Source organism: Aulonocara sp. 'chitande type north' Nkhata Bay, linkage group LG15, assembly GCF_057382095.1.
Source record: "Aulonocara sp. 'chitande type north' Nkhata Bay isolate Kocher_YH1m ecotype deep benthic linkage group LG15, A_spYH_male_GT1.1, whole genome shotgun sequence".
In the NCBI taxonomy this organism is placed as follows: Eukaryota; Metazoa; Chordata; class Actinopteri; order Cichliformes; family Cichlidae; genus Aulonocara; species Aulonocara sp. 'chitande type north' Nkhata Bay.
This window is the reverse complement of record NC_141358.1, coordinates 39,256,689-39,282,863: the sequence shown is the minus strand read 5'-3', so window position 1 is coordinate 39,282,863 and position 26,175 is coordinate 39,256,689. Positions and strand designations below refer to the sequence as shown.

The 26,175-nt window shown below is 38.9% G+C and overlaps 3 protein-coding genes and 1 long non-coding RNA gene across 6 annotated transcripts; 1 reads left to right on the top strand and 3 right to left on the bottom strand.

Moving 5' to 3' along the window:
* The first annotated feature begins 10,070 nt into the window (after nt 1–10,070).
* LOC147313646 (general transcription factor II-I repeat domain-containing protein 2-like) lies at nt 10,071–11,995 on the top strand. The gene is made up of 2 exons (XM_086262956.1): nt 10,071–11,836; nt 11,989–11,995. Exons 1-2 carry the CDS (start codon nt 10,071–10,073, stop codon nt 11,993–11,995), a joined length of 1,773 nt encoding a protein of 590 aa, XP_086119082.1.
* A 144-nt stretch (nt 11,996–12,139) lies between these two features.
* LOC147313645 (uncharacterized) lies at nt 12,140–16,058 on the bottom strand. The gene is made up of 2 exons (XM_086263317.1): nt 14,179–16,058; nt 12,140–13,567 (listed from the first exon to the last, which is right to left on the bottom strand). The coding sequence occupies exons 1-2, from the start codon at nt 14,257–14,259 to the stop codon at nt 12,311–12,313; spliced, it is 1,338 nt and encodes a 445-aa protein (XP_086119443.1). The 5' UTR covers nt 14,260–16,058; the 3' UTR covers nt 12,140–12,310.
* Nucleotides 16,059–17,110: 1,052 nt separating this feature from the next.
* LOC147313644 (uncharacterized) lies at nt 17,111–19,272 on the bottom strand. 3 transcript variants are annotated; one of them, XR_015124962.1, is made up of 5 exons: nt 19,073–19,272; nt 18,921–18,960; nt 18,752–18,812; nt 18,536–18,649; nt 17,111–17,264 (listed from the first exon to the last, which is right to left on the bottom strand). It is a non-coding gene; the product is annotated as an uncharacterized LOC147313644 (long non-coding RNA). The 3 variants fall into 3 exon arrangements; XR_015124960.1 differs by having other exon boundaries at nt 18,921–19,272; XR_015124961.1 differs by having other exon boundaries at nt 18,752–18,808; nt 18,921–19,272.
* Nucleotides 19,273–19,309: 37 nt separating this feature from the next.
* Nucleotides 19,310–21,972, bottom strand: LOC147313643 (uncharacterized). Its single transcript, XM_086263320.1, has 4 exons — nt 21,802–21,972; nt 20,430–21,081; nt 20,084–20,318; nt 19,310–20,000 (listed from the first exon to the last, which is right to left on the bottom strand). The coding sequence occupies exons 1-2, from the start codon at nt 21,875–21,877 to the stop codon at nt 20,474–20,476; spliced, it is 684 nt and encodes a 227-aa protein (XP_086119446.1). The 5' UTR covers nt 21,878–21,972; the 3' UTR covers nt 19,310–20,000; nt 20,084–20,318; nt 20,430–20,473.
* Nucleotides 21,973–26,175: the final 4,203 nt, after the last annotated feature.

Here is a 26,175-nt window from a genome sequence, read left to right as displayed (position 1 = left end):
TTACTACAAAATGTATTATTTGTGAGAGCTTTACTCCAATAAAGTTTAATGAATCTCTGAACTTCACAAATCACTTCTTTATGCTCAAGAATGGTACTATTTAACTTCCAGTAAGAGGTTTTAGTGATTAGGGAGGATGACAACAGGATCGATAAGCTAACCATTTTGTGGTCTGAGAGTGGTGTAGGATAAATATCCGTTTTAACTTTTTCTAAATCTTTTGAGATAAGCCAAAAATCGATACGTGAGTGTCTGGTTTGAGTCTTATTACACCATGTATAAGCTATCTGAGACGAATGAGAATCCCTCCAAGAATCGACTAAGTTGAATCTTTGTGCAAACAGTCTTATGAATGAGTTAGAGTCTGAACTTCTAGAAGGCCATCTGTCCAAATAGCTGTTAAACACTGTATTAAAGTCTCCACCAAAAACAATAAAAGAATTGGGATATTTCGATAACCAGCGCAGTAGGCGCTCCTCCAACCTATCAAAATATAGCTTATTCTCCCTCTGACAGTTAAAACCATACACACTGACTAAAATATAGATAGAGTGTGCAGCCTCAACTATTAGAAAAATGTAATGACCATCTTTATCTATGTCAGAATTCAAGATTTGACCATTAAATCTTCCTTTAAGTATGCAGACACCAGCAGCATGCTCTGTACCATGGGACATCCACAGATCATCTCCCCATTGCGATCTCCAAAATGTTTTTTCTTGTTCTGTTGAGTGAGACTCTTGTATAAAACAGAAATCTGAACTGAACTGCTTGCAAAACAAAAAATTAGCCTGACGTTTAACATTGTTTCTTAAACCTCTTGCATTTAAAGAAATAACAGACAGAGACATAATGATAGTAACAAAAATTAAAAGTGACAAATAAGAAAAAGCTTAAACCAAGTAAATGAAGAACAGTTGAACCTGGTCACTTAAGAGAGTCCTATATAAGATGAGAACTGCAACCCCTGAGTTATGGAACGCCAGGACTGCCATAATGAATTAATTAAATACACCATTAAATAATTAATTAAATGTGGCAATAATTAATTAAAATTGGAATTAATTAATTAAATAAATAGTTATGACACATGTAATTAATTAATTATTGACACATTTAATTAATTATTTATGTATTTCACATTTTAATTAATTATTGACATATTTAATTAATTATTTATGTATTTCACATTTTAATTAATTATTGCCACATTTAATTAATTAATTATTGCCACATTTAATTAATTATTTAATGGTGTATTTAATTAATTCATTATGGCAGTGCTGGCGTTCCATACTGAGTAAGGAAATTGTGAACTTGAATAATACTCGGCAGCTCGTGTGCTGACGAAGACCAGAGGGCGGGCTCACATTACACCGGTTTTAGAATCGCTGCACTGGCTCCCCGTGTGTTTCAGGATCGATTTTAAAGTTCTTTTATTGGTTTTTAAATGTCTTAATGGTCTTGGGCCTTCTTATCTCTCAGATCTGCTTTTACCATACGAACCCTCGCGGACCCTGAGGTCCTCTGGCACTGGCCTTTTGATTGTCCCTAAAGTCAGGACACATACTCACGGAGAGGCAGCTTTTCAGTGGTATGGTCCTCGTCTGTGGAACAGCCTGCCGGAGGAGCTCAGGGCCGCAGAGAACGTACATGTTTTTAAGAACAGGCTCAAGACCCACCTTTTTAATTTAGCTTTCACCTAACGTTTATTTATTTTATGCTTATTTATTCTATCCTGTTATTTTATTATTAATTCAGGTTTTACCTAATATTTATTGATTTTATTCTTATCCATTTTTTAATCTTCTTACTCTATTTATATTGTAACCCGTTCTTATTTATTTTATCATTTTACCCTGTATATAGCCTATTGTGCCATATCTCCAGTGTTTCCTCGGAGGGGGCTCTCTGCACCGGGGCTGTTATTGACCGTGACTGCTGGGTCTCTGGGGTCCTCTCAGCCTGGTTGGGGGGCTCCTTTGCCTCCCTCCGGCTGTGTGCCCAGCCCGGAGGCTGCGGTCTGTGACCGGCTCCCGGTGCAGACGGCTCTCTGTTATAATGTTTCCTCACTTGGCTCATGCGAGCCCAGCCCAATTTTTACTCTTTAAGTGTGCGCGTGTGTGTATGTGTATGTGGGTGGGGGTGGGGGGATATATGTGTATTGAGAGTGTGGGGAGTGAGTTGGAGGGTGGGGTGGGCTGCTTTTAACTATGTAAAGCACTTTGTGCTACATTTTTTCTGTATGAAAAGTGCTTTATAAATAAAGATTGATTGATTGAATAATAGGAATACAATAGCCTAAAACAATAAAACCAATGTGGTAAAAATAAATAAATAAAATAAATAAACGCTTCACATATGAGCATTGAAAGGGAGCTTAATAGAAATTTTCTTGCTCCATTTAAATAACTAATTATTCAAAAAAGAATAAAAGTAAAAAATAAAAAGAAGCTTATCCAGCTTGCTCATAACATTTTCAGTAAAAAATATTGCAGCCAAACTGAAGACCAATAAACTTATAACAAATAAACTGCATCAGTTTAACTCTGATCGTTTTATGAGTCCAACAACAAAAACAAACAAACAAAAAAAGAACGGCAGTGAAACCAAGTTAATCTTAAGATACTTCAGTTTTCACCTCAAAATACCTTGGATCAAATTATAGGGCTGGAAAAATCTCTTTTCCCTCCACGAACGCACGACCTCCTACGAAGAACGCCAGCTTGTTTTCGTTGCGCGCAGCTTCCACAGACGGCCAGAGTCTGTTTCTTCGGGCGCGGTCGTCAGGGGACAGATCCTCAGCCAGCTTTAGGTTGTTACCTTTCAGTAGGGTTGCCAACTCCCTGAAAAAAAAATAAGGGACACCTAGTGGCCAGGGCCGGGCGACCCAATTGTCTTCACCCTTCCCTGTGTGGTGAATTTTTTTAGCTCTTTTTTTTGAGTGTGAATTTTTTTTTTTTTAACCATTTGACTTGAAGTTGATTTAAGTAGATGCATATTCTTTGTGATATGAACACATGGGAAACAAATGATCATTTATCCATTTATTTTTAACGCAAAATGACAACATTAACACAATAAAATAGGTTTCTTTCCTAAACGAAAGACTGGTACGCTTCACTTTTTGTGCAAAATGACAAAATTAACACAAGGAACTCTGTCCTGCTTAACCTAAAATTATATAAATTAATAGAAAACAATAGAAAGAAAAACATTCTTGTAACAGTGCACATTTAGTGCAATTAGAAAAGTGCAAAAAAAGTCTGTGGAACACCTGTAAACACAACATTTCTGCCTCAAAGGTATGGAACGCCAGGACTGCCATAATGAATTAATTAAATACACCATTAAATAATTAATTAAATGAGGCAATAATTAATTAAAATTGGAATTAATTAATTAAATAAATAGTTATGACACATGTAATTAATTAATTACTGACACATTTAATTAATTATTTATGTATTTCACATTTTAATTAATTATTGACACATTTAATTAATTAATTATTGACACATTTAATTAATTATTTATGTATTTCACATTTTAATTAATTATTGACACATTTAATTAATTATTGACACATTTAATTAATTATTGACACATTTAATTAATTATTGACACATTTAATTAATTAATTATTGACACATTTAATTAATTATTGACACATTTAATTAATTATTTAATGATATATTTATTTATTTAATTTTGGCAGTCCTGACGCCTGGCTCTCATCATGAAATAATTTTATCTGTCAGCCTCACCCATCAAACTCAGGGGGCGGGGTTAACGCTGATCGAGTCAAAACCATTGCTTTGGCCTGGTGGCCATTGTTTCTAGCACACAACAACCTGCATGTGGAAGCTAACAGAACTGAACTTTGAAAAACCCTGTTTGTGTGTCACCAAATACCGTTTTAATATTTTTTTAGCCGAGAATGTAGTGGTTTAATCTTCATGTGTCTGGTCGGTTTGTCAAGATACAGCCTCTTTGCAAAAGTGCTTCGATGATTTCGGAGATGTCTGCCCAGCCCAGTCTCACGGCAAAGCGTGGGATAGACCCGCTCGCCTCGCAAGCAATCCCACCGACAAAGCGCAGGCCCCGGTACACAGCTGTAGTAACCCCCGCTGACTTCTTTCACTGAGGTTATATTTATCGGTGTTTTATTTCCTGATGTTCTTATGTGTCCTACGTGTTTCAGTCGCCAATTCTGAATTATAACTAACATTAAAAACATGTTTAAGGAGGCGAGAGAGCAAATAAATCTGTTTAACATCTGATCTTTGGGTTTTTGTTCAGTAATCAGCGTGACCTGTGTATAAACGCATAAAAGAGATAACGTTGGTGTTTCCGTCATGTAGTAACTGCTGGCTTTAACTGTACAAAGGTTGTTCGACACTATGAAACACATACAGACTTCATGATGTTCGGCTAATATTTTTATTGTGAATATTAATCATGCTGACCTCGCTCTGTACACCACGCAGCGAGGTCAGCATATCCACGATATCCTCAGCTCCATGAGTTAACACAAAGTTTCCCAGCTGACTATCTAACTGCCAACTATTCCAGAGACGTGAAAATATACAGCATAAAGAAAAGTGTAAGAGACTCAGCAGCAGATTAGAATAACAGTTATACATTTAATAAATCACCAAATGAATCCAAGAAACGAGCAAACCTGTTCCGACAATTTGAGTTTGTATTCCCTCAGCTGCAGACTCGCTGCTGTTTAAATGTTTGAAAAGGAAGATTAGATATAAAAAACGTCAAACATAGACTCAGTCTGCCTTCACATTTGATATGAGGCCAGCACGTATAGTGGCTGTGTCCTGTTTTAAGATCATACATGTAAAATTGTTGTCTGACCTCCGTCGATCCAGCCGCTCAGAGTCCGTGGTTACCATGGTTACTGCATAAGCAGCTATAATGTAAACAGCTGGCACTGAGGAAACCTCCCGGCAGCATATGGGTGTTTATGTTTTTCACTGCAAAAGAACTGTCTGAATGGTTAACTGAAGTTAACTTGGATAAATTATAGTTAAGGAGTATCACAGATAACGCCTACGTGAGCTGTGCGACTGTTCACCACTACACTGAAATCAGCAGGCTATTACTGAAATACACGTGCTATATCATAAGCTATGATATAAATAGGGAGGTCCTATTAACATGTTTAGTTTTAAAGGACACCTTCCTGCCTTTAGTCTCATTCATGAGCAGTATTAGTTTTCTTCTAACATCCAGAAGTCTGCACCATGTGTTTCATGTTGTTTCATGTGTTTGTAACAAGCCTTTGATAGGTAAACATCACATGACCGAAAAAGCAAAAAAAAAAAAAAAAAAAAGAAAGAAAGAAAAAAAGAGAGAGAGAGAGTGTTGACATAATGTTACGGCTGTGGCCATGAGGACCCTGTGTGGGCTGTTTTCTTTCTGTGTTTCTGTACTGTGCTTAAGACTCTTTCCACACAGCAAATCCAGCATGTCCAAATTAACACTGTCGGATTTGATTTCAACACTATTAAAGTGTCTATATGGGTCCACACCAGAGAGTGTTAATTTAACTCTTTTTGGAGAGTTGGTACGTTAACTCTGATTTAGTGTTAAACACCAAATCTGTCTGGAGTTGATAATTTAACACTTGGTGTTAAGAGTTTATATATTAACTCTCAAAGAGTATTTTAGTTTAACTACGTAAGAGTTATCTTCTAATTCATTCTAAAAAGCGGGAATTTTACTGTTCTGAACTTCTAGAAATTTCTTTTGGAAATAAACATTTGCTAAAAAGATGCAATGGTTTTTGAAAAACATTTATTCTGAACTGTGCACCACAATTTCAAAACATTTTCTGAAAGATGTAACAGTATACATGTTCTCACTTTCATTAGAATTGTGTTTATCAAAAGGTCTGACATAGGTGAACTGGTAAATGCAAATAACAGCATTCTCGTCACTTATTTCTTCAATACAATATGCATGTCCTTCATTCATCCCTTTGTGGAACTTCAACGCACTTCTGCTCTCCCCCATATTCCATCTTCACAAGCATATCCTGTGCGGAGATTGAATAAAAATTAGTTGACACTAACCAATGGCACAAATAATCCAGTAAACAATTGCAGCACAGTGAAAAAAAAAAAAAAAAAAAGGAATCCTCTTTGAGCCATTTCTTGTGTAAAGTATTTTCCCAAAAGACAAAGACGCAGGCAACAGGTAATACTGAACTAAATGTAAAACCTCAACCTTTTTCATTTTTACCTAAACCGTGTGCACAAAACTCTGGAGGGATCTATGCTAACGTAGAATCCAGTCAGGACGTCAGCTACTGCTGTTTGTTCGTTTTTTTTTTTTATGGGCGATCGTTTTCAGGCTTCAAGTAGCACCATTATACCAACATTTCACATTCTAGACATTGTTTTAGGTGTATTTGACCAAAAGTTTGACTGAAAATTCACATGCAAGCTTTTTTCAAGGCTGTGGTATTTGCCCGCAAACAATACCTTTCAGCTAGCTAAAACAGAATATTATGCTATAAGTGACCAACATGGCTAATGCCTTTCACACAGCTTTGTCTCAACTCCAAAGAGCCACAGAAGTAAAAGCTCATAATAATAATTGAAACAATCTTTGAAAAAATGACTTACCAAGCATGGCAAACAACTCAAATATGTAGAGCAAAATGTTCTGAAACGGCTTCACTTCAGCTTCGATTGGAGCCGTGCTGGGGGCGGAGTCTGTGAATTTACTCTGTTGGTGTCATAGCCCCTCTAGGAGTTCAGAGTTAAGAGGTCAAGAGTTAATGTTTCCATTGTAACACCTCCAGATTTGAAATAGAAACACTCATTTTTAACACTCGATTTTAACTACTATCATTTTACACCTCAGAGTTACATTAAAAGAATGTGACTCTACTTAGAGTAAAATTAACTCTACTTTTGCAAGAAGACTATTAACACCAAAACATTTAACACTTTTGAATTTGCTGTGCAGGTCCCTCCCCTAATGAAGAGTAGTGAGCGGCTGATTGGACCATGGAGCGGGTGACTACCTTCAAAAAGCCGCTCTGACAGATCTACAGGGAGAGGGAGAGAGAGTGGAGCGAGCGAGCGAGTAGCTTGACAGCCGACGTGGCCCTGACCCTGACTTTCCCAGCCTGTATTTTTATTGTGTATTTGTGTGAGCGTGAATTGTGAAAGCTGCTCCTAGTGCATTAGCTGAGAGCGTAGGCACTCTTGGGCTGAAGCGGAAGGGGTGAGCCGCCTTTTCTTTTGGAACCGTTTTCTCCTGTTTTCCGGGTAGGGAGCGAGGGATAGCTCTGTCATTTGTTTGTTCTGTTTCTTTCCTAGGGTTTAGTTAGTTTTTCTCTGGTGGGACTTAGTTGGTTTTGTTTATTATTTTGGCCTGGGCTCACCCTGGAGCTATGCTTCTTTTCCTTAAATAAAATCACCTTTTTACTCACAACTGGTTTGGATGTTTGGCTTGGGAACCAGGGCGGGGATTTGTCTCTCTCTCTCCTCCAACCTTATGTGCGTCCCTACACGCCTAGACTAGGGGGCGTAACAATAAGAAGAGAAAATACTCTCAATTATGGAGACAGGCAAATGGTTCATTTATGTTTGATGTGTGTTTATTCCTCCCTAAATATCGTCGGTGAAGTTCGCCATGCACGTCAGATTTTTCTGCGCATTTTTATACCTCTGCCAACAGAGAGAGAGAAAAAAATCACATTCTAACAGACAGCTGGTGCTTAGAATACAGTTGAATAACTATTAAAAAACAGATGATATTTAGATGATAGTTCAGTCTAACACATGTGCCAGTGAACCATTAAACGTCTGTGAAACTATGCAGTTATGAAACGTAACTTTAACCTCAGCCAAACCGATTTGCTCAGTTGTAAATAAAACAGCGAAGTAAACGTGACCCGACAGACAGAACCTGAGTGAATGAAGTCCAGGTTTTAACCACTGAGAGTTAAAACTCAGCTGAGGTTTCAAAGCTGTGTGCCGGTGATTGGACATCAGCCGCTGATGAAGCTGTTCGCCTAGAAAGTGCTCTGTAAGGAAACAAGCTCCAGCAGCTCTGCGCTCGGGGAAAACACTATATTTACTTATCTTGTGCAGAAAAATGCGCTGACATTGCTTTATATCGAGCACCGGCTGCCCAGTTAAACTGTGACTATCACCAGGTAACGTAGGCGTGTTTCTTGAATTAGCAGCAGGTGTTAAACAGCTGACAGATGAGGAGGAGGATGCATGCAGGTAAACTGAGGGTCTGTTGAGCTGATCGCTGGTTTCGTGAGAAAAATGTCAGCTCGTTCTTTATGTTACAGAAGCACAGAGACACAAGACCAGGCGGAAAGAGACGATCGTTCGGTGAAAATGAGAATCTGCGAATGCAACATGTGGAACACGGAGAGTGGAATATGTAAACAAACCGGTTAACGTAACCCCCTCGGTGCACTCTGCATGCTAATTGTTAGCAGAGCTAGTGAAATCTCTGAAAACATCTGAGCACTTTTGCAAACATGTTCTATGTTGACAACCTGACCAGACATACGGCGCGACATTCGCGGCTAAAACACTGTTAAAAGTGTAGCTGGTGACAGAAAAACTACACCACCACCATTGCTGCCTGTGATTTGATCTGCATTCTGGGATACCTGGCTGCCCCAAGTCTACACAAGCAATCGATTATCTAGGATCGACCTGTTTTGACTTACTTTGCACGGCAACCAATCAAATGTTAGAGAAGCTGCATGGCAGCGTTAACCCCGCCCCCTGAGTTTGACGGGTGAGGCTGACAGATAAAATTATTTCATGATGAGAGCCAGACGCCAGGACTGCCAAAATGAAATAAATAAATATATCATTAAAGAATTAATTAAATGTGTCAATAATTAATTAATTAAATGTGTCAATAATTAATTAAAATGTGAAATACATAAATAATTAATTAAATGTGTCAATAATTAACTAATTACATGTGTCATAACTATTTATTTAATTAATTAATTCCAATTTTAATTAATTATTGACACATTTAATTAATTATTTAATGGTGTATTTAATTAATTCATTATGGCAGTCCTGGCGTTCCATACAAAGGCCTTGACTGTAGCTGAAAGTTGAAGTTAAAAAAAAACAACAAACTCATGAACTCAAGCTCAATGCTACATTATGTGGAAACAGACTACTTTTTCCATTTGTATTTTTTTGAGCTCTTGCTGCAGTTAGGAGTTGTTTGTCTTTCAGTACTGCAGAGTAAAACTCTGAGCAAGACATATCATAATTTAGACTGACAATGAGCTCACTTCTAATTAATTCAGTAGAACATTTGTTCCGCACATCAGTCCACTTATTCTTCATAAGAGAGAAAATCCTCTCCTCAAACCCAGTGGAAGATGGGATGCTGAGTACAAAGGATACAACAGCCTGCATATTGGGGAGGTCAGCTGCCTGAAGAATTTCCATCCACTTCTCTGCTGTTCCCTTGGACTGCCACTTTTCCTTCTCCTGATGTTCTTTGGTGAGGTGCTTCAGAAGACTGGTTGCAGTGACACACTCTTCATAACGCTCATCCATAGAGATGTTTAACCTGCCAATAGAGATGAGAAGTTGACCTAAATCCTAAGTGGTACATAGAACATTTACAGTGGTAAATAAATGGAAAAAATGTATTGTATATGTTTATAACGTTGTATAGCAGGGGTGCTCAATACGTCGATCGCGATCGACCAGTCGATCGCAAAGGTAGTATTGGTAGATCGCATGGCATTAAAAAAAATAGATGCCAGCCTATCATCAATCCCGTCACTTGATTGATACAGGGAAGCCAGTCAGATGACATCGGATTTTTTTCTGACGCTTAGGTCGCTGCGCATGTGCAAACAGCGGCGCGAAGTGTAGTAAAACTGACAAGCTAGTCAGCGAGTTAGCTCCAATTTTTAGCTCTCGGTTTTTTCTAAACCTAAGAAAGGGTTAAAAATGAGTGAGGGAGCTGGACCAAGTAAGAAGACAAAAACGTATCACTTTCATACGGAATGGGAGGAAGACTTTTTTTTCACGATGTCATTTTCGAAGTGCGTTTGCCTCATCTGCCAGGCTGCCATCGCAATGCCAAAGAAGGGAAATGTGGAGCGGCATTTTCGAACTGTTCACGGAAAATACGACACTACATTCCCGCCGAAAAGCGAGCTAAGAAAGAAAAAGGTGAAGGAACTAAAATCCCAGTTGTCCGGACAGCAGTCATTTTTCACACAACAAACTTCAAAAGCGAAAGCCGCCACCGAAGCATCGTTCCGGGTGAGTCACATCATCGTTAAAAACAAGAAGTCTTTTCAAGATGGAGAGATGGTAAAAGAGGCATTCGTTGAAGCAGCTGACTCATTGTTCCGAGACTTTAAAAATAAGGCAGAAATAACATCTTCGATCAAAGCTCTCCAGCTGTCAAGAAGTACAGTTACACGGCGCTGTGAAGCCATGGCGGAGGATTTAACCCAGCAACTTTGGAAGGACATCGGAGATTGCCAGTGTTTCTCACTGCAGTTGGACGAATCTACGGACGTGAGTGACACAGCCCAGGTGTGCATTTTCATTCGTATGGTGTTTACTGATATCACTGCAAAAGAAGAGCTATTAACAGTCCTGCCCATGAAAGAACAGACGCGAGGAGAGGACATATTTCAGTCGTTCAAAAACTTTATCGAGAAAACCCAGCTCCCAGTGTACAAATTGGTGTCTATTACCACAGATGGAGCACCCGCAATGGTTGGCCGCTTGAATGGATTTATTGCCAAGTGCAGGCAGGACGATGCTTTCCCGGACTTCCTAAATTACCATTGCATAATCCACCAACAAGCGTTATGCGCTAAAATGCTCAACATGAAGGAGATCATGAATGTTGCAACGAAGATCGCCTGTTCTATTCGCGCCAGATCTCTTCAAAGACGGTTATTTCGTGCACATCTGGAGAAGGCTGACTGCGACCACTCTGAGTTGTTGCTACACACTGACGTGAGGTGGCTTAGTCGAGGGAAATTCCTGCAAAGATTTCGAGAGCTCTGTCCGGAGATTAAGGAGTTTTTCCGTGTAGCTGGACAAGCAGAATACATGCAACTTAATGACGGTCAGTGGCTGTTAGACTTGGCATTTTTAACCGATCTGACAAACATGTTGAATGACCTTAATCTACAGCTGCAAGGAAAAGACAAAACAGTGATCAACATGATCAGCTCAGTTAATGCTTTCAAACGAAAGATGCAACATCTCTCTTTAAAGCTGCAGCGCCATGATTTGATAAACTTTCAAAACCTGGCGTCAGAGCTGGAGATGCAGGGGATGGCCTGTTTGCAACTTGACAGTGCACGCTACACAGAGCAGATTGACAATTGTCTGTCAGAGTTTGACAAACGCTTTCAAGACTTTTCTTTGCTCGAGCCAGTCGCTACCTTCATGTGCTATCCTTTTCGGGAAGATGCTGATGTCGATTCACTCGCATCAAAAATTGCAAAACTATTTCACCTGAACTCTTCTGGAGTGGAAGATGAGATTTTGACACTACAAGCCGACATTGAGCTGAAGTCCAGAGATCATGGACAGTTCTGGAACTTACTCACAGAAGTAAAGTACCCCAACATGAGGAAATGTGCTGCCTCTTTGACTGCATTATTCGGCTCCACTTATTTATGTGAGTCATCATTTTCCCACATGAACATCATTAAGTCCAAGTACCGTTCCACCATGACTGATGAACATTTGGAAGTGTGTTTGAGGCTGGCCGTCAGCAGCTACTGTCCGGACTATGCATCCCTGGCTGATTCAATTCAGTGCAAGTCATCAGAGTAAACTCAGGTAATGACAAAAAATTTACATTGTTAATTGTGTTGTGAAATATTGGATATTGCGGTTATGCATGTATATACATTGTAGATATAAAGAATCCTCAATATATTTATAAATAAGTATATGTTTTGGATTTTTGTAGTGGGTAGATCATGTTGACTTGGTCATTTTATAAGTAGCTCACATGCGGAAAAAGTGTGAGCACCCCTGTTGTATAGCATTTAAACAATACAATAAGTATAGTTTATTTATTATGTATTTATCCATCCTTATATTAAGTATATGAACTCCTTCAATTTGTAAAATAGTGTATAAAAGATTGCATGCGTGTGTATATACACTCCAAACAAAGTTAATGATTATGGTTTTATTTATATATGTTATCTATCAATTGTATTTGTTTATTTTTAACCATCAATACTATTAAAACATGGTTTATCATTTCACTGCTAAATGTTTTATTCTTACCTGCCAGCCAGGTGAAGCCGTTCAATGATCTTCTCCATGTCATCAAAGGAAATCTTCCCAGATGCTAGAGAGAGGGGCTGCAGGTGGAAAAGCCAGTTTTCTTCTGAAAAGTCAAACCACTTCCAGACATAACTGATGGCAGTGTCTAGGAAGGCTGTAAACTCCTGCCTGGCACCATCAGCATCAGATGGCGAGAGATGCTGGAGCTTTTGTCTTGTTAGGTACCCGTAGAACCCATCATCTCTTCTCTGAATAAGTCTTGTCAGGAAACACTCCATGATGGAATAGAGGTCAACAGACGTGGTTACATTCTTCTCCAGTTTTTTCACCACTTCTTTAAACAGACACATGACATTATTACAGAAGAGGAGGTAGACTTCCACAATGTCTGCCTCTCCCTCAACTCCAGCAGCATCTTCTGTCAACTTCAGCAATTCCTTCAGGCGCCTTGGACATTCCTCACCAATGCTGATGAGATATGACTTCAGCGGGTCCCAGTTCTGCAGCAGGCGGGTGATTGCAGGGTTGAGTGACAGCCATCTCGTCACAACATGGCGCAGGATATCATGGAATTCAACGTCACAAAATTCACAGAACTCTTTCAGGGACTCTCTCCTTTTGGCAGAGGTGGAAAAGAAGCTGTATATCTTCAGGACAATATTTTCCACATCTACTGAGAGCTTGTCCAGGGCTTTTTTCACAGTGTTATGAACAATATGTGCATGACAGTTGCCACGAAGGATCTCACTGTTGGTCTCTTTCAATTTTGTGAAGACTGAGTTGTGGATGCCATAATTTACATTTGCATTGTCAGCACTGAATGCAGAAACCTGATCTAAGGATAGCCCCACGTTTTCAAGAGAGCTTTGTATTATTTTTACTATTCCCTCTGCAGACTCATCTGGATTTTCAACAAAATCCAACATCTTGTTGACAACTCCAGCCTCTGGTGTAAAAAACTGCAAGGCCAAGGGAAACATCTTCCGATTTCCCTTGTTTGAAGCATCAGTGTGAAGAGAGAATGGGAGTGGAGTTGCACCACTTTTCAATTTTTTGATCACCTCTTCTATTGCCTTTGGAGACAGGACATCTGTGACAACTGCTTCAGCTTTCGTCCTCCCACAGGACATCTTTTTGGCAATACTGGAGTCATTCAGCATTCGTACAGTCAGTTTGAGTGCACAGTCACCCGAGTTATAACTTAAACCGTGCTTTACAGTGTGGTAGACATGGGTCACCTCTGCAGCAGTCACCTATAAAATAGAAATATATATATATATATTACAGTATATCTGTATAGTTTGTGTAGTTTATCAACTGACTTTAAAGTATAAATTACGCATGCAACTTGTAAGAAATGGGTATGGTCATATATATGTATGTTTTCAATATAATGTGTATTCTTTATATATATTCAATTCAGTAATACTTTATTAATCCCAGAGGGAAATTAGGTGTTGTTGCAGCTCAGACTAATCAAGTCTTCAAAGAGTTGTTGAAGACCACAATCACTGTGGGAAGGAAGGATCTCTGCCTTGCCTTGAAACGGAAGTCTCTTCTGTGTCAATTTATTCGGGCTTTGTGGCTTCAGTTGAGGTATTATTTCAGCTTTTCTAATGCTAATCAGCTGCTCCAGTTTGTAAACCCACTTGTTCCCATGATTACGCATCATAACTCATCATCATTATTCATCTATGTATTACTTTTATGTATTAGTCATCTATTCGTTGTAATCATCTATCCTTGTTTATTACACAAAACAAATTATATTATCAAACTTCTGGCCACACAGTGCTGATATTCATTGCACATGCCCATATTAACCTTAACCAGAGGGTTTAAAAAAACAACAATGTTTACATACCATATCTGCTTCTGCCGTGGCCTGGTGGACAACAAATTGGTCAAGGGTTCCTCTTTCTTTCACGCCCCTCATATTCATCATGTGCCCACAAGTAGAAGCATGCTGCTTAACGTCAGTCAGTCCACCATGGCAAATGGAAAAAGTGCGCCGGCACAATGTGCAGTGCGCTTTATACGTGTTATCGCGCACTTTTCCCAGCCAGTTGTTTTCATTTTCCCATTCCTCCCTGTATTTTTGCAACCTTTTTTTTTTCCTTTCTAGGAGGGGAACAAGCACTGTTGTTCAAAGGTGTACTGTCGTCCCAGAGTCGCGCCGCAGTGTCAGTGTTTGTCTCTCTGTTGGCCATGCTGATCATCTGTTGTCTTCCGGTATCTTCTCCGCACACCTTTCCTCGACCAATTAGATAAGCGGTAATCTGAATCGTTATACTCGTGCTAAGTGTGCTGTCAGCTCATTGGTATCAGAGCAGGAGAGGGGCTGGGAATTATGTTTTCAAACAAAGCGTTAAATCCATTAACATTTATAGACTTTTTGTGATTCTCACTGTATTACGGGACAAAGTGCGTCCCTTATTAGCTCAATACGGGACGATTCCGTATTTTAAGGGACGGTTGGCAACCCTACCTTTCAGGTAGGTGGACTTCTTAGCAGCGCGCCAGACAGCATCGCGGTAGATCCTGGATGTAAACTGAATGATGATTCCCCTGGGTTGGTTGTTGTTGGACCTCTTGGGACCGATGCGGTGGACGGTGTCAACGACGTCGGGGGATTTATCTTGCATCTCCGGTATGACTGATCTACAGACTTTGATTACCTCCTGCCGCACGTCCTGCTTGTCCCTCTCGGTCAGACCGTAGAGCTTCAGATTCCAACGCCGTGAATAGCTCTCCAGGTGAGAGATGCGCTTTTCCTGTGCTTCAGCGATTGCTTTATATTTTTCGAGCTGTGCCTCAACACTGACAACTCTGCTCTTCATATCATTTAACTCAGCACAGACAGCATCAAATGACTCCTTAACAGCTGTGATATGTTCAGTGTTCTCTTGGACAGCTTTTTTCATCTCGGAGATGGCTATGGAGTTGTCACTCACCATTTTTTCAAGTGTCTGACCTCGAGTTAATCAACATGGTAAGTGATGAGAGCTGGGAGAGAACCGTAGATGTCTCCGTATCCGCAACTTTTCTTAGCTTACCCGCGGGAGAGGCACGTGGAGTGATAGGGAGAGGGGGAAACTCTTCTTCCATCCGTGAATACTGAAGCGGTTCGGAAACTGCCTCCAAATAGTCGTGCATGGAGTCGATGAGAGTATTTTTAGTGTCGGCGGGCATCTCAGTAGCGAGAGAAGACTGAGCAGCTTGGCTAACATTAGCAAGCTTGCTAACGGAGCCGCTGTTAGCATGCAACTTCTTAGATTCGGTCTTTCTCTTCTCGGGTTTGCTCATTTTGGTTCACAAATAGATACCAAAATGAGACGTAAAAGATGACTATTGCGTAGGCGTAAATAAAGTCTCTGTTCACTGTGTGTAATATATATTTTTAAAAAGGCCAGGTTCGCAGAGCTCAGCGATATGTGACTGCTCAGAGCGCCATCTTGGGCTTCCCCCCCCCCTCGAAGAGTCACGATTACGTTGACTATCAAAAGTCGACGCGTTGTTTGAAGCTTTGTAAGATCCCAAAAGACGCAGGAATAAGTAGTAGGATTTAAGAGTGTAATAACGGACTGAAACAGAAGATGGCAGCACTGCATGTACAAGGATGCCAGCTGCCGTTAAACCCCGAAGAAGAAGAAGTAGCTGTGTCCCAGAATTCATAGCGCAGCCCAGCTCAGTTTCCAACAATGGCGGCAGCTAGTTAGTTTTAATATTACTCTTATTATTCTTTATGGGTCACAAAATAAACGTTTCACATATTTTCAGGCGAGACTGTAGCTGTGTCAACCTCAAATATCTGCTCAGTTTATCAAGACCACATATTTTCAAAAGCGCTCCGACGTTTTCGGAGACGTCTGTTACCCACTAGCTCGATAGCGAGCCGGGGGCTAGGCTAACTAGAGCCGTGAGAACACCGGACTCCCGGCAAATCGTTTTCAAACCCACCGCAGTCTTTCGCTACTCAGGTTAAACATATATAGGTCACTTAGATAACTTAAAAATGTTATCGTTTGGCTTTTTTTTAGTATTTTATTTGTTCCTGAGTAAATCGGTTTGGCTGAGATTAAAGTTATAGTTTCTGTAAGCAAAGCAAAACTGTTTGTGTGAAAAACTGTAAAATATAATTTCCGTGTTCTGTAAAATATAATTTCAGTGTTCTTTTTACATTTCATAAGAGTAAAATCCTTGTAGGAGTAAATGTATCCAAGCTTCTGACAGATGTCACAGATGTTTAACTTATTGTTGTTTACTTGTAGTGTACAATAAATAATCAAAAACACAGGATTATTGTGCAATGCTTCATTACTCATTAATCTTACAAATGTTGAAAGGTAAAAGTGTTCAATAAAATCCTAAATATTGCAAAATGCTGTAAGAACTCTTCTTTTGCTGCTTTAGGTCACATCCCATTATATTGACTACTGTACACACACTAGTTAATATTTAAGATACAAAAAATACTGGTTTCTGTGCATGCATCTGCAGTGAAGGTGTGTGTTTTGCCATGCAGCTTTTACTTGCTTAGGCGCAGTCAAGCACTCTTCTTCATTTTGCCTACCATGAAGTCAAGCCAAAAAAACAAGAAAAGAAAAACGATTTTTCTGGTATCTGAACTATAACAGTTCCCTGAACTACCTCTGATAGTGTCCTCATCATCATAACATTCCCTTTATTTATGATTAGTTATCTTCATCTTCAGAGGTGTGGGTGACAGTTTTAGTGTTTGCTTTAAATAACAAAAAACAACAAAAACTCAAAACAAAAACTTGAAATATATATATTCTATATACATATATAGAGATGCTCACTCCTGATTGGACACTGAGCTGCACCACCTTCTCCTTCACTCCTCCACCTTGCTGTCCTCTGTGCTCTCTCTCCTCCATCTCCAGGGAACAAATCAGAGTCTGAGCACCAAACCTGTGGACTGTTAGTCTGCAGATAAGAAGGAAAACACACAGAATTCTCATGTTTGCCATTTTTCATACCGTATTATTATAGTATATTAGTTTACCAGTCCAACAGATTTATTTTCCCAAATGGATCATTACAGCTTTTGCCACACTGGTCCACTTGATTGTCAAAGTGTATTAGCTCTTTATTATTTCTTTCTTTTCTTTACCTTGAAATTATTACAATCAGAACGGACAGGACTGGGGATGGGAAAGAGAAAGATGAAGAAAAGAGAAGTTGGGAAGATGCTCAACAGAAGGAGATGGAAAGCAAAAAGATAGGAGAAGAGAGACACAGAGAGAGAAGACACTAAAAATCAGTTTGATCACCTGCTGGAAAAATAAAAACAAGCAAAAAGAGAAAAACACAGTAGCGAAACCACAGCAAAAACCAACATAAGCACAAGTTATAGTAAATGATAAATATCTCCATCTCCCGGAAGGGCCTGATCGAGCCACAGGGGCCATAAACTGACAGTTTATTTATAACTAGAAATAATAAAGCAGTTGACGTGTTTCAGGCTGTGACTTTTAGTATCTGTTGGTACTTCATCACTTTGAATAAGTGTAAGTCAACACCAGGCCGCACTTTCAGTCTTTCCATTAAACAAATGACCAACAATCCATTGTTTTCACCATTAAACAATAAAATATGCTTCTTGACTCCTTGATGCAGGTGCCCACCTACGACCTGGTTTATTAATACTAAGCTAAAGAGGAAAGCAACTCACTGTAGTTCTCACAGCTCAGGACAAGCAGACACCTGATGTTGAGTGACTGAATGGAACTAAAACAAGAATTCATAATTATGTTTGTCTGCCATGAACACGTGATGATAAAACTCTGCATATGCAGTCAGGAGACTGATGACCTGTGAAATGAGCTGTTAGAAATGTGCAGATATGTGTAAACATTGATCAGCATTTAACATCCAGGATGGAGCAAAACTTCTGACCTGCATGTATGAGAACCTTTAATCACATCATCTTTGTAGTGAAATAGCTGATGACTCATTAAACGTTTCCATGTAATTTATCCACAGTGAAAAATATTCACTTTGCTGGATCTGAAAATCACGTGTTCATTTCATTAGACACTAGCAATACCATTAAACTGGACCTTATCATTATCATATAGCACTAAATGTGAAACTGTGTCATATAACAATCATATATATGTAATATGTGTTTGCCTGAATCTTCCAGCACAAACAGAAAGACGAGCTGTTGTCTGAGTATCAACACAAGTACACACCAGAAATCGTTCAGTAAAGACAAATTTAATAAATGAAAGCTGGTGAGAGGGCCTTTGATGTTTCTCTTTGGATCATCCTGTTGTTTGTCTCCCAGTGTCGTTACTGCTCCTCTCCTTTCAAAGACAAACACCAAATAACACCAAATGAGAGTGAATCACTTCAGAAACACTCCTGGTTATTGTGAGCAAACGTCATAACATGATGAATGTATTTACCATTTTACCGAGGGAAAATCTTCTGTGTGGAGTTTCTTCTCATCTTGGCTCTTTTTCCTGACTTTTAGAAACAAGAGGCAGAAAAGAAAGAATAAAAGTTAAAACCTCAACAAGTTTTTTAATGTTTGGGATATTTTACAAACAACCTTAAACACTATTTACTACTTACCACTTTGTTCATTCTTGCTGACGTTCACTCTCCTCATCTTCTCTCTAAAGGACAAATGACAGAAAAGAGGGAATCAATTTAGTAACTTTATCAACCAGGTGAGCAGAATTTTAGATATTTATCAATATTCTGATTAAAAGCAGAGTGAATACTTATCTTTTTACGAGAAAGGGTTCAATCCGTCCTGTCTTAGGTCTTAATGTCACCTTGGCTCCTCTGTTTTCTCTGAAAAACAAAAGACAAATGGGAAGAAAAAAATTAGTAAATGATTTCAGCAACTAGAGGAAGTGTTCACTGAGGAGGAGCTGTCATAATAATATAAAATCAATATATACTTATCTTTTTTTTAATGACAGTTTAGGAGGAGCGAAGCCAGCGTTTACAGAGCACGCTGGCTTCGCTCCTCCCTCCGCTCCTCTCTGAAAGTTAACTGGATAAAGGATAATAACAATTAATAACATCATCAAAACAGACAAACCTGAAAGAATTGCTGATCAGAGCTGTGACAGAGTCACAGATTAGTTGGATGTATACTTATCTTTCACAATGAGAGCGTTTGCATAGACGTCTCTTCAGGTCTTTTTATTGTTTTCTCTCTGGAGAGGAAAGTGATGAGACTGATGAGGAAATACCAAATACAAAGACTGACAAAGGGAACTGAAAAAGTCTAACCAAAACCTATACTGGGGGAAAACTGTAGGAAACAGAACTACTGAGGCAAGGAAACACGAGGGGACGGAGACTAACACTCTGACAAGGGACAAAGGGAGACTGACACAATATTTACACACAGGAGGCTGATTATGGGAACTAAGGACACATAGAAACACAGCTGAACCGAATAAGAAATGAACAACAAGTCGAAACAAACTCTAATGACAGTTCAACCAGATTCTAAACACAACAAATAACTTTCAGGATGTTTCAACAATGTGTAAAATGAGTTCTTATCTTTTTTTGTGAGAGGGCCTTCAATGTTTCTCTTTGGATCATCCTTCCATCCATTTCTTCTGCTTAACCATTGGAGCCATCCCAGCTGTTATGGGGCCAGAGGCGGGGGTATAACCTGGACAGGTCAGTCTAACACAGAGAAACAGACAACCATTCACACTCACATTCAACCTAACTGCATCTCTCTGGACTGTGGGATGAAGCTGGAGTACCTGGAGGGAACCACAAAGGCGCCAGGACTGTCTTGCTCTCAGATGACGCCCGTTCACGCTGCTCTGAAGACCCTCAGTTGTCTTTGGATCAAATAACACCAAATGAGAGTGAATCACTTCAGAAACACTCCTGGTTATTGTGAGCAAACGTCATAACAAGATGAATATATTCACCATTTTACTGAGGGAAAATCTTCTGTGTGGTGTTTCTTTGCAGCGTGACTCTTTTGCCTGACTTTTAGAAACAAGAGGCAGAAAAGAAAGAATAAAAGTTAAAACCTCAACGATTTTCAAATATTTTAGGACATTCTTTTAGAAACAACCTTAAGCACTATTTACTACTTACCACTTTGTTCAGGCTTGCTGACGTTCGACATGCTTCACTGTATATTATAATCTCAAGCGCTTCCTTGCTTGAGTCGGGCTCCGGATGCTGCTCTCTTCCTCCGCCTTCCTCTTAGCACGCTTTGCCGACATATTTAGAAAACGGCAGAGCACCGAAGTGAGAACTCTGCCGTCCGCGCTGTAGTCTGTTACTCTCCAGCGGTTCTTCATCTCAGTGTCCTCTGTTTGGTAAACAGTGGAGATGACTCTGGTGACGGGGAGGCCGTCGACAGTCAGGGTGCGGACACAGTTCCTCCGATCAGCCTTCAGCACAGCAAGATCTGCTTTCTCTGGAAGAACTGGAGTCAGGAAGCGTGGATGAGAGCTGGAGCCCGCAGGCGGCAGCATCATGCCAGCTGGTGAGTCCGTAGGAGGAGAAGGAGTGGTGTTCTCTCTCTGGCTCTGCCTCACATTGACAAATGGTGTCGTCACCAGGTCCCGGTGGAACCATCCTTTAAAAGGTATGCAAGGAAAGTCCTTGGACCCAGTCACCAGGTTATGGTAAAGAGTGAGGACCAGGTGAGGCATGGAGTTCAGATGCCTCCTGCTCAGTTCACGGTTCCTCAAGTTAGTGACGACCATCTGAGGTGCAGTGACTGGACTCACCAGATCAGCTACGAGAAAGCAAAGCGTGCGTCTACGTTAATCATGTGATCACACAAATTAAAGCCTGAATTTAAATTGTCCAGACATGGCTTTACATCATCATAAGCTCTTCCACACACAAACAGTAAGAAGCTCCCAGCAGAACTCATTGTTTATGAAAGCCTTCACATTTTTCACCTGGTAAAAGTTTTCATGTGTGTAAGGCTGCGTGGATTTTCACTGAGGTTTTAATACGCATTCACATTAAGGAGTAATATCTTCATATTAGTTGAGCATCGATATTTTGAGGATAAAGCAGCTACATTTAGGTGAGAAACCTCCCACCTCCTTATTGCAGGCACACACTGTTTCAATCTCAAACTCATCCTGCGACTCTGTGAACTTTTAAAACTCCAGCTTCTCCAGCTTTACACATTCACAATCTATGAAACGTTCACGTATAACTCAGCGCCAGCGGCCCAAACATGTCAACTCAAACCCTCTACATGCAAAAACGGCCGCGCGCTGACGTCAGCGTCCTCCAACGCCTTAAGTCGTTAGCAATTAAAAAAAAACATGGCGCCATCTTTATAGCGTACTGGCACATGTTAAAATTGATGTTACTCAAGTATGAAACATCTCATCCTAAATGTTAACACTCATGAAGTCCTACTTCCAAACAATAAAAGACAAAAATCGAAGTTGTATTTGTTTGCTAGCACTCTGACATATTAGCCTGCTGTACTCACCATAGCGTTGATCTAACACCTCCTCAATGAAAAGGGAGAGCAGGTGCATCTCGCGACTCAAGTTTGAAGAAGTCATTTTGCAAATCCTTCTTGAAGATTTTCAAACGTTAGCTGTAGCTTGAAAAATCCGAGTTTTCACAGCACTAGTGGGAAAAAGCTCCTGTTTGCGCTCAAACGTGAAACCCGAATTCCACTTTTGCCTCCTGCTTTTATACCTGCACTCAAACACGTCATCATCACCATGACACCCAGGGTCACCGAAAATCAATTTTATTTATTTAAAATAAAGTTCGTCTAATTATCATAGTTTTTAAAATATATATATATTTCTCATTTTATTTTACTGCTTTATTCATCCTTTTTAAAAAATATATTGCCAAACTTTGTCGTTTTAATTCTTTAAAAAATCATTAATTCACCAGTTTACAAAAATGAAGATCGATATCTGAAATTTAAATTAATAAATAAATAATTACAATTGATAATGGGTTTTTAGCATTAAAGAATGGTTTTTCAGTGCGCTTTAAATGTTATCAGAGCCGATGTTGTGCCAAAAAGTGATCGCAGTCCAAAAAGTGATTTACGGTATTGAAACGTTTGTTTGTGTCATGACATTTGTAAACAGTTGATGTTTAAGGTGCAGTTCATGTGGAAGCCAGAGGAGGGTGGTGTTGTGCGCATAATACAAAGTGATGGCGAAACCTAAAAGACGGTGTCATGTCTGCTCCCTGAAGCAATCTCATAACAGTTTCAATCTATTTCAAGCCAGTTAGCACATTTCTGTTATGAAGTGCAATCATTTTTTGGCAGTAAACTTAAATCCTTTTATTATGAATATCACATTCTCAGATTTTCAAGAGAGACCAGACCAATAGGGCAGCAGAAATCACAAAAATAAATAAATAAATAACAGTTTTATAAAGATTAAAACAGTTAAAAAATGACTGGAATGATTATGATGTATAACACAGAATATGTACAATAACAGAGTTATAAACACACCTAGAACACACGTGATACTTTTATTTCATCTATAACCTCTGTGCAAATTTTGTTGACTGCAAAGTGTTTATGAATATGTTTTTAAAAGCTGGTTATCTGACTGTCAGTTAATAGCAATTAAAAAGAAAGCTGATTTTTATTTAAAAAACCCTGAAAACATCACACATGTACAAACAACACACAATTATTGTAGATTCTTCAAAGCCTCCTTATATTCAACACTTGGGTAGGTGGTGTTACACATGCCCTCACAGCACCGGCACATCAATCATCCTGTTTTCACCTTGTCACCTTCATTAAGCTGCTCTCTTACTACAGAAGGCCCACCGCATGCATGGGGGGGGAGGGGGGGGGGATACCGTGGGCCAGGGCTGTGGCATCTAATGTCTGGTTGTCAGTGTCCTTTGGAAAAGCAAGTGATTGTCCTCAAATCAGATGTCCCAGCAGATTGATCTAGTTTGCCATGCCGGCAAAAGACCAATACACCAAGACAAACAGCCATTTATGCTTTTTACACAGACAGCCCATTTAACCAGGGAACTTGACACAATGTATTTTTTTTTCTATTTAACTAGAAGAATTGTTGTACCACACATTAAAGTTTCAAATCAGTGAAAAAGCAATCGTGCCAAAGAAATGTCATGTGTTTGTTTAAGATGACTGCAATTATGGTATTAACAGAAAACACACATCTCTGTCTCTTTTCTTTTCTGTTTAGTGTTCCACTTACCTTCTAAACTCAACAAGTACTTGCACAATCCTGAGGTTTTTAGAAAAGAACATCTCAGATTAAATAAGGAGGGGATACAGACATTAAAACTAACCTTTATTACTATGATACAAAACAATATTAATGAAGTTGTTAAAGTGGTACTTCTTACACACACACACACACACACACACACACACACACACACACACACACACACCTCATTACAAGTGTTTAAAAGTTTGAGTTGTCTGAAAAACTAAAGAAAGAAAAACACAAAAATGTTACAATACAAAAGTTGGAACTTTATTAACACACAGAAATACAAACTGATGGGTTGATAAATATCAAGAAGACAGTGCATTTCACATAAAGACTGTGCATCATTTTAAGATGAAAAATGCAATATGGGGTCAGCCAGAGGATTAATAATCAAAACTAAGGGATTCTGATATTAATACTGCACCGCCTCCAATCTCACTATAAGTTACATCTGTTGAACTGACTTCTTGCTAGCATTTCCAATGAAGTCAAGATGAAAAATAAAATAAAACCTAAAAACAGAGGGTCCAATACATTTAACAGGAATTTGTCAAAAAGAACAACAAAAGTACTGACGGTTAATTTTTTATTTTTGACCCTGTAACTCAGTTATTAGTTTGAAAATAAACGTTTGTATGTCTTCAAAAAATACTGTAAAGCTTTTGACTCTTAGGGAGTCAGGAGCTACATGACAGATGTTATTTTGAATGACTTGGATATTTGCTGTTTACCAACCGTAAGTCTGCACAACAGAAATATTGTTCTGAAACACATTAAAATACACAAGTGAAAGATGATATCTGTAATTAGAGCTGCCACGATTAGTTGAAGAGTCACGATTTTTTTTTTTAAACTTTATTTATCACATTTTAAACATACAGTCAAGTAAAACAGGGATCACATAAAAGATGACATTGTGGTAGTACAATGAGGAACAGAAAGAGTGACAAGGACAGTGAGACAAAAGTGAGTACAAAAAATAAAATAAATTAAGGGGAACATAAATAAACAAAAGTTTGCAAGAGCCAAAATCAAGTTAGCAGTTTCAATCGGATATAGATGTTAACAGTCTTGAGAGCCTTAGTGTTTTTTGATGAGGAGATTGTCCTTATATATTGTGCAAGTTCCATTTTTAATCCAAGAAGTTCAGGCTTTCTGCCGAGGACTTTGCTTTTGTGTATATGAAATTTTGCCAAAAATAAAACCAAATTTATAAAGAAGAAAGCATCATTGTCCTTGTCTTTAAAATTATAATAGCCAAAGATAACATCCTTATAGTATAGTTGAAGATTAGGGAGAACAGAGTCAGTAATAAACTTGTGGAAATCCTTCCAGAATTTACACGTAAATTTACATGACCAAAACAGATGAGAAACTGTTTCAGGTTGCTCTTGACAGAAGGTACAATGTACATTTATTTCAGCCATAAATTTGGACAAATATTGTTTGGTAGGGTAAAACTTATGAATCAACTTAAAGGAAATCTCTTTAATTTTGTTTGTTAAGAAAAACCTTTGTGGTCAAGTCCAAACTTTTTTCCATTCAATATCTGTTACAAAATTGGCCCAATAAAATATGGCTGATGGAACAGAGACCATTGCATCCTGAAAGAGAGATCTTATTTTGGTATTTATAGACTTATGAGAGGAAGAGCAAACATTGCCAAGAGAAGAATGTAACACATCCGGGGGAGTGACCTGTAGTGGAGCACTGTGGGAGCATCTGTGTAACATGGACAGACCAGATGGGATGGCATCGAACACTATTGAGAATTCTTTAGGCGTTATCGGTACATCTCCTGAGGAACTCAGAGTAATTATATAAGAGTCCATCTTCTCTATATAACTGACTAACCAAGATTATTCCATTATTAAACCAGTTATTTAAAAAAAAGAGTTTTATTTTTATAAATAATATTGCAGTTATTCCAAATAAAACAGTTTTGTGGAGAGAAATTGTGTTTGTAAATCAGCGCCCATGCCAAAAGAATTTGTTGATGAAAGTGAGAAAGTTTCAGTGGTATTTTTGGAATACTGTAATTGCAGAGCAGTAGGAAGTTAAGGCCGTCTAAATGAGAGAACACATGATGTGAGATAAAGTTCCAGATAGAAGTGGGATTTCTTAAATACTTTTTAATCCAGTTTATTTTAAAGGTGTTGTTAAGAGCACCGAAATCAATAAAATTTATACCTCCTTTATCATATGAATTTAAAGCTACTGATTTACGCAAGTAGTGAGTTTTATTTTTCCATAAAAAATTGTATAATAATTTGTTAATTGACTTACAGGTTGTATTATCAACATGTAGTGACTGGGCAGCATAGGTTAGACGGGAGATACCTTCAGCCTTCGATAGCAGAACTCTACCCTTCAATGACAGGTCTCGCTGTAGCCAATGATTAAAGATTTTTTGGGATTTATCTATAATAGGAATGAAGTTTGTGGAGCATCTGGATTGCTCATTTTTTATTATTTGAATTCCAAGGTATCTTACAGAGTTTCTTACAGGTATTCCATGAATTGAAGTTGCTAAACAACTTTTAACTGGTAAAAGTTCACATTTATGCAGGTTGAGTGAAAGTCCGGAGGCTTTAGAGAATGGCTGTATATTGTTAATGGCC

What these genes read in the sequence shown, in the direction of transcription:
- LOC147313643 (XM_086263320.1), bottom strand. Translation starts at nt 21,877, where the DNA reads ATGACTTCTTCAAACTTGAGTCGCGAGATGCACCTGCTCTCCCTTTTC. An exon ending in GGTGTTAGATCAACGCTATG is followed by an intron (nt 21,082 to 21,801) that starts GTGAGTACAGCA and finishes GCTTTCTCGTAG; the next exon opens with CTGATCTGGTGAGTCCAGTC.
- LOC147313646 (XM_086262956.1), top strand. Translation starts at nt 10,071, where the DNA reads ATGTCATTTTCGAAGTGCGTTTGCCTCATCTGCCAGGCTGCCATCGCA.
- LOC147313645 (XM_086263317.1), bottom strand. Translation starts at nt 14,259, where the DNA reads ATGATGAATATGAGGGGCGTGAAAGAAAGAGGAACCCTTGACCAATTT. An exon ending in CCACGGCAGAAGCAGATATG is followed by an intron (nt 13,568 to 14,178) that starts GTATGTAAACAT and finishes TCTATTTTATAG; the next exon opens with GTGACTGCTGCAGAGGTGAC.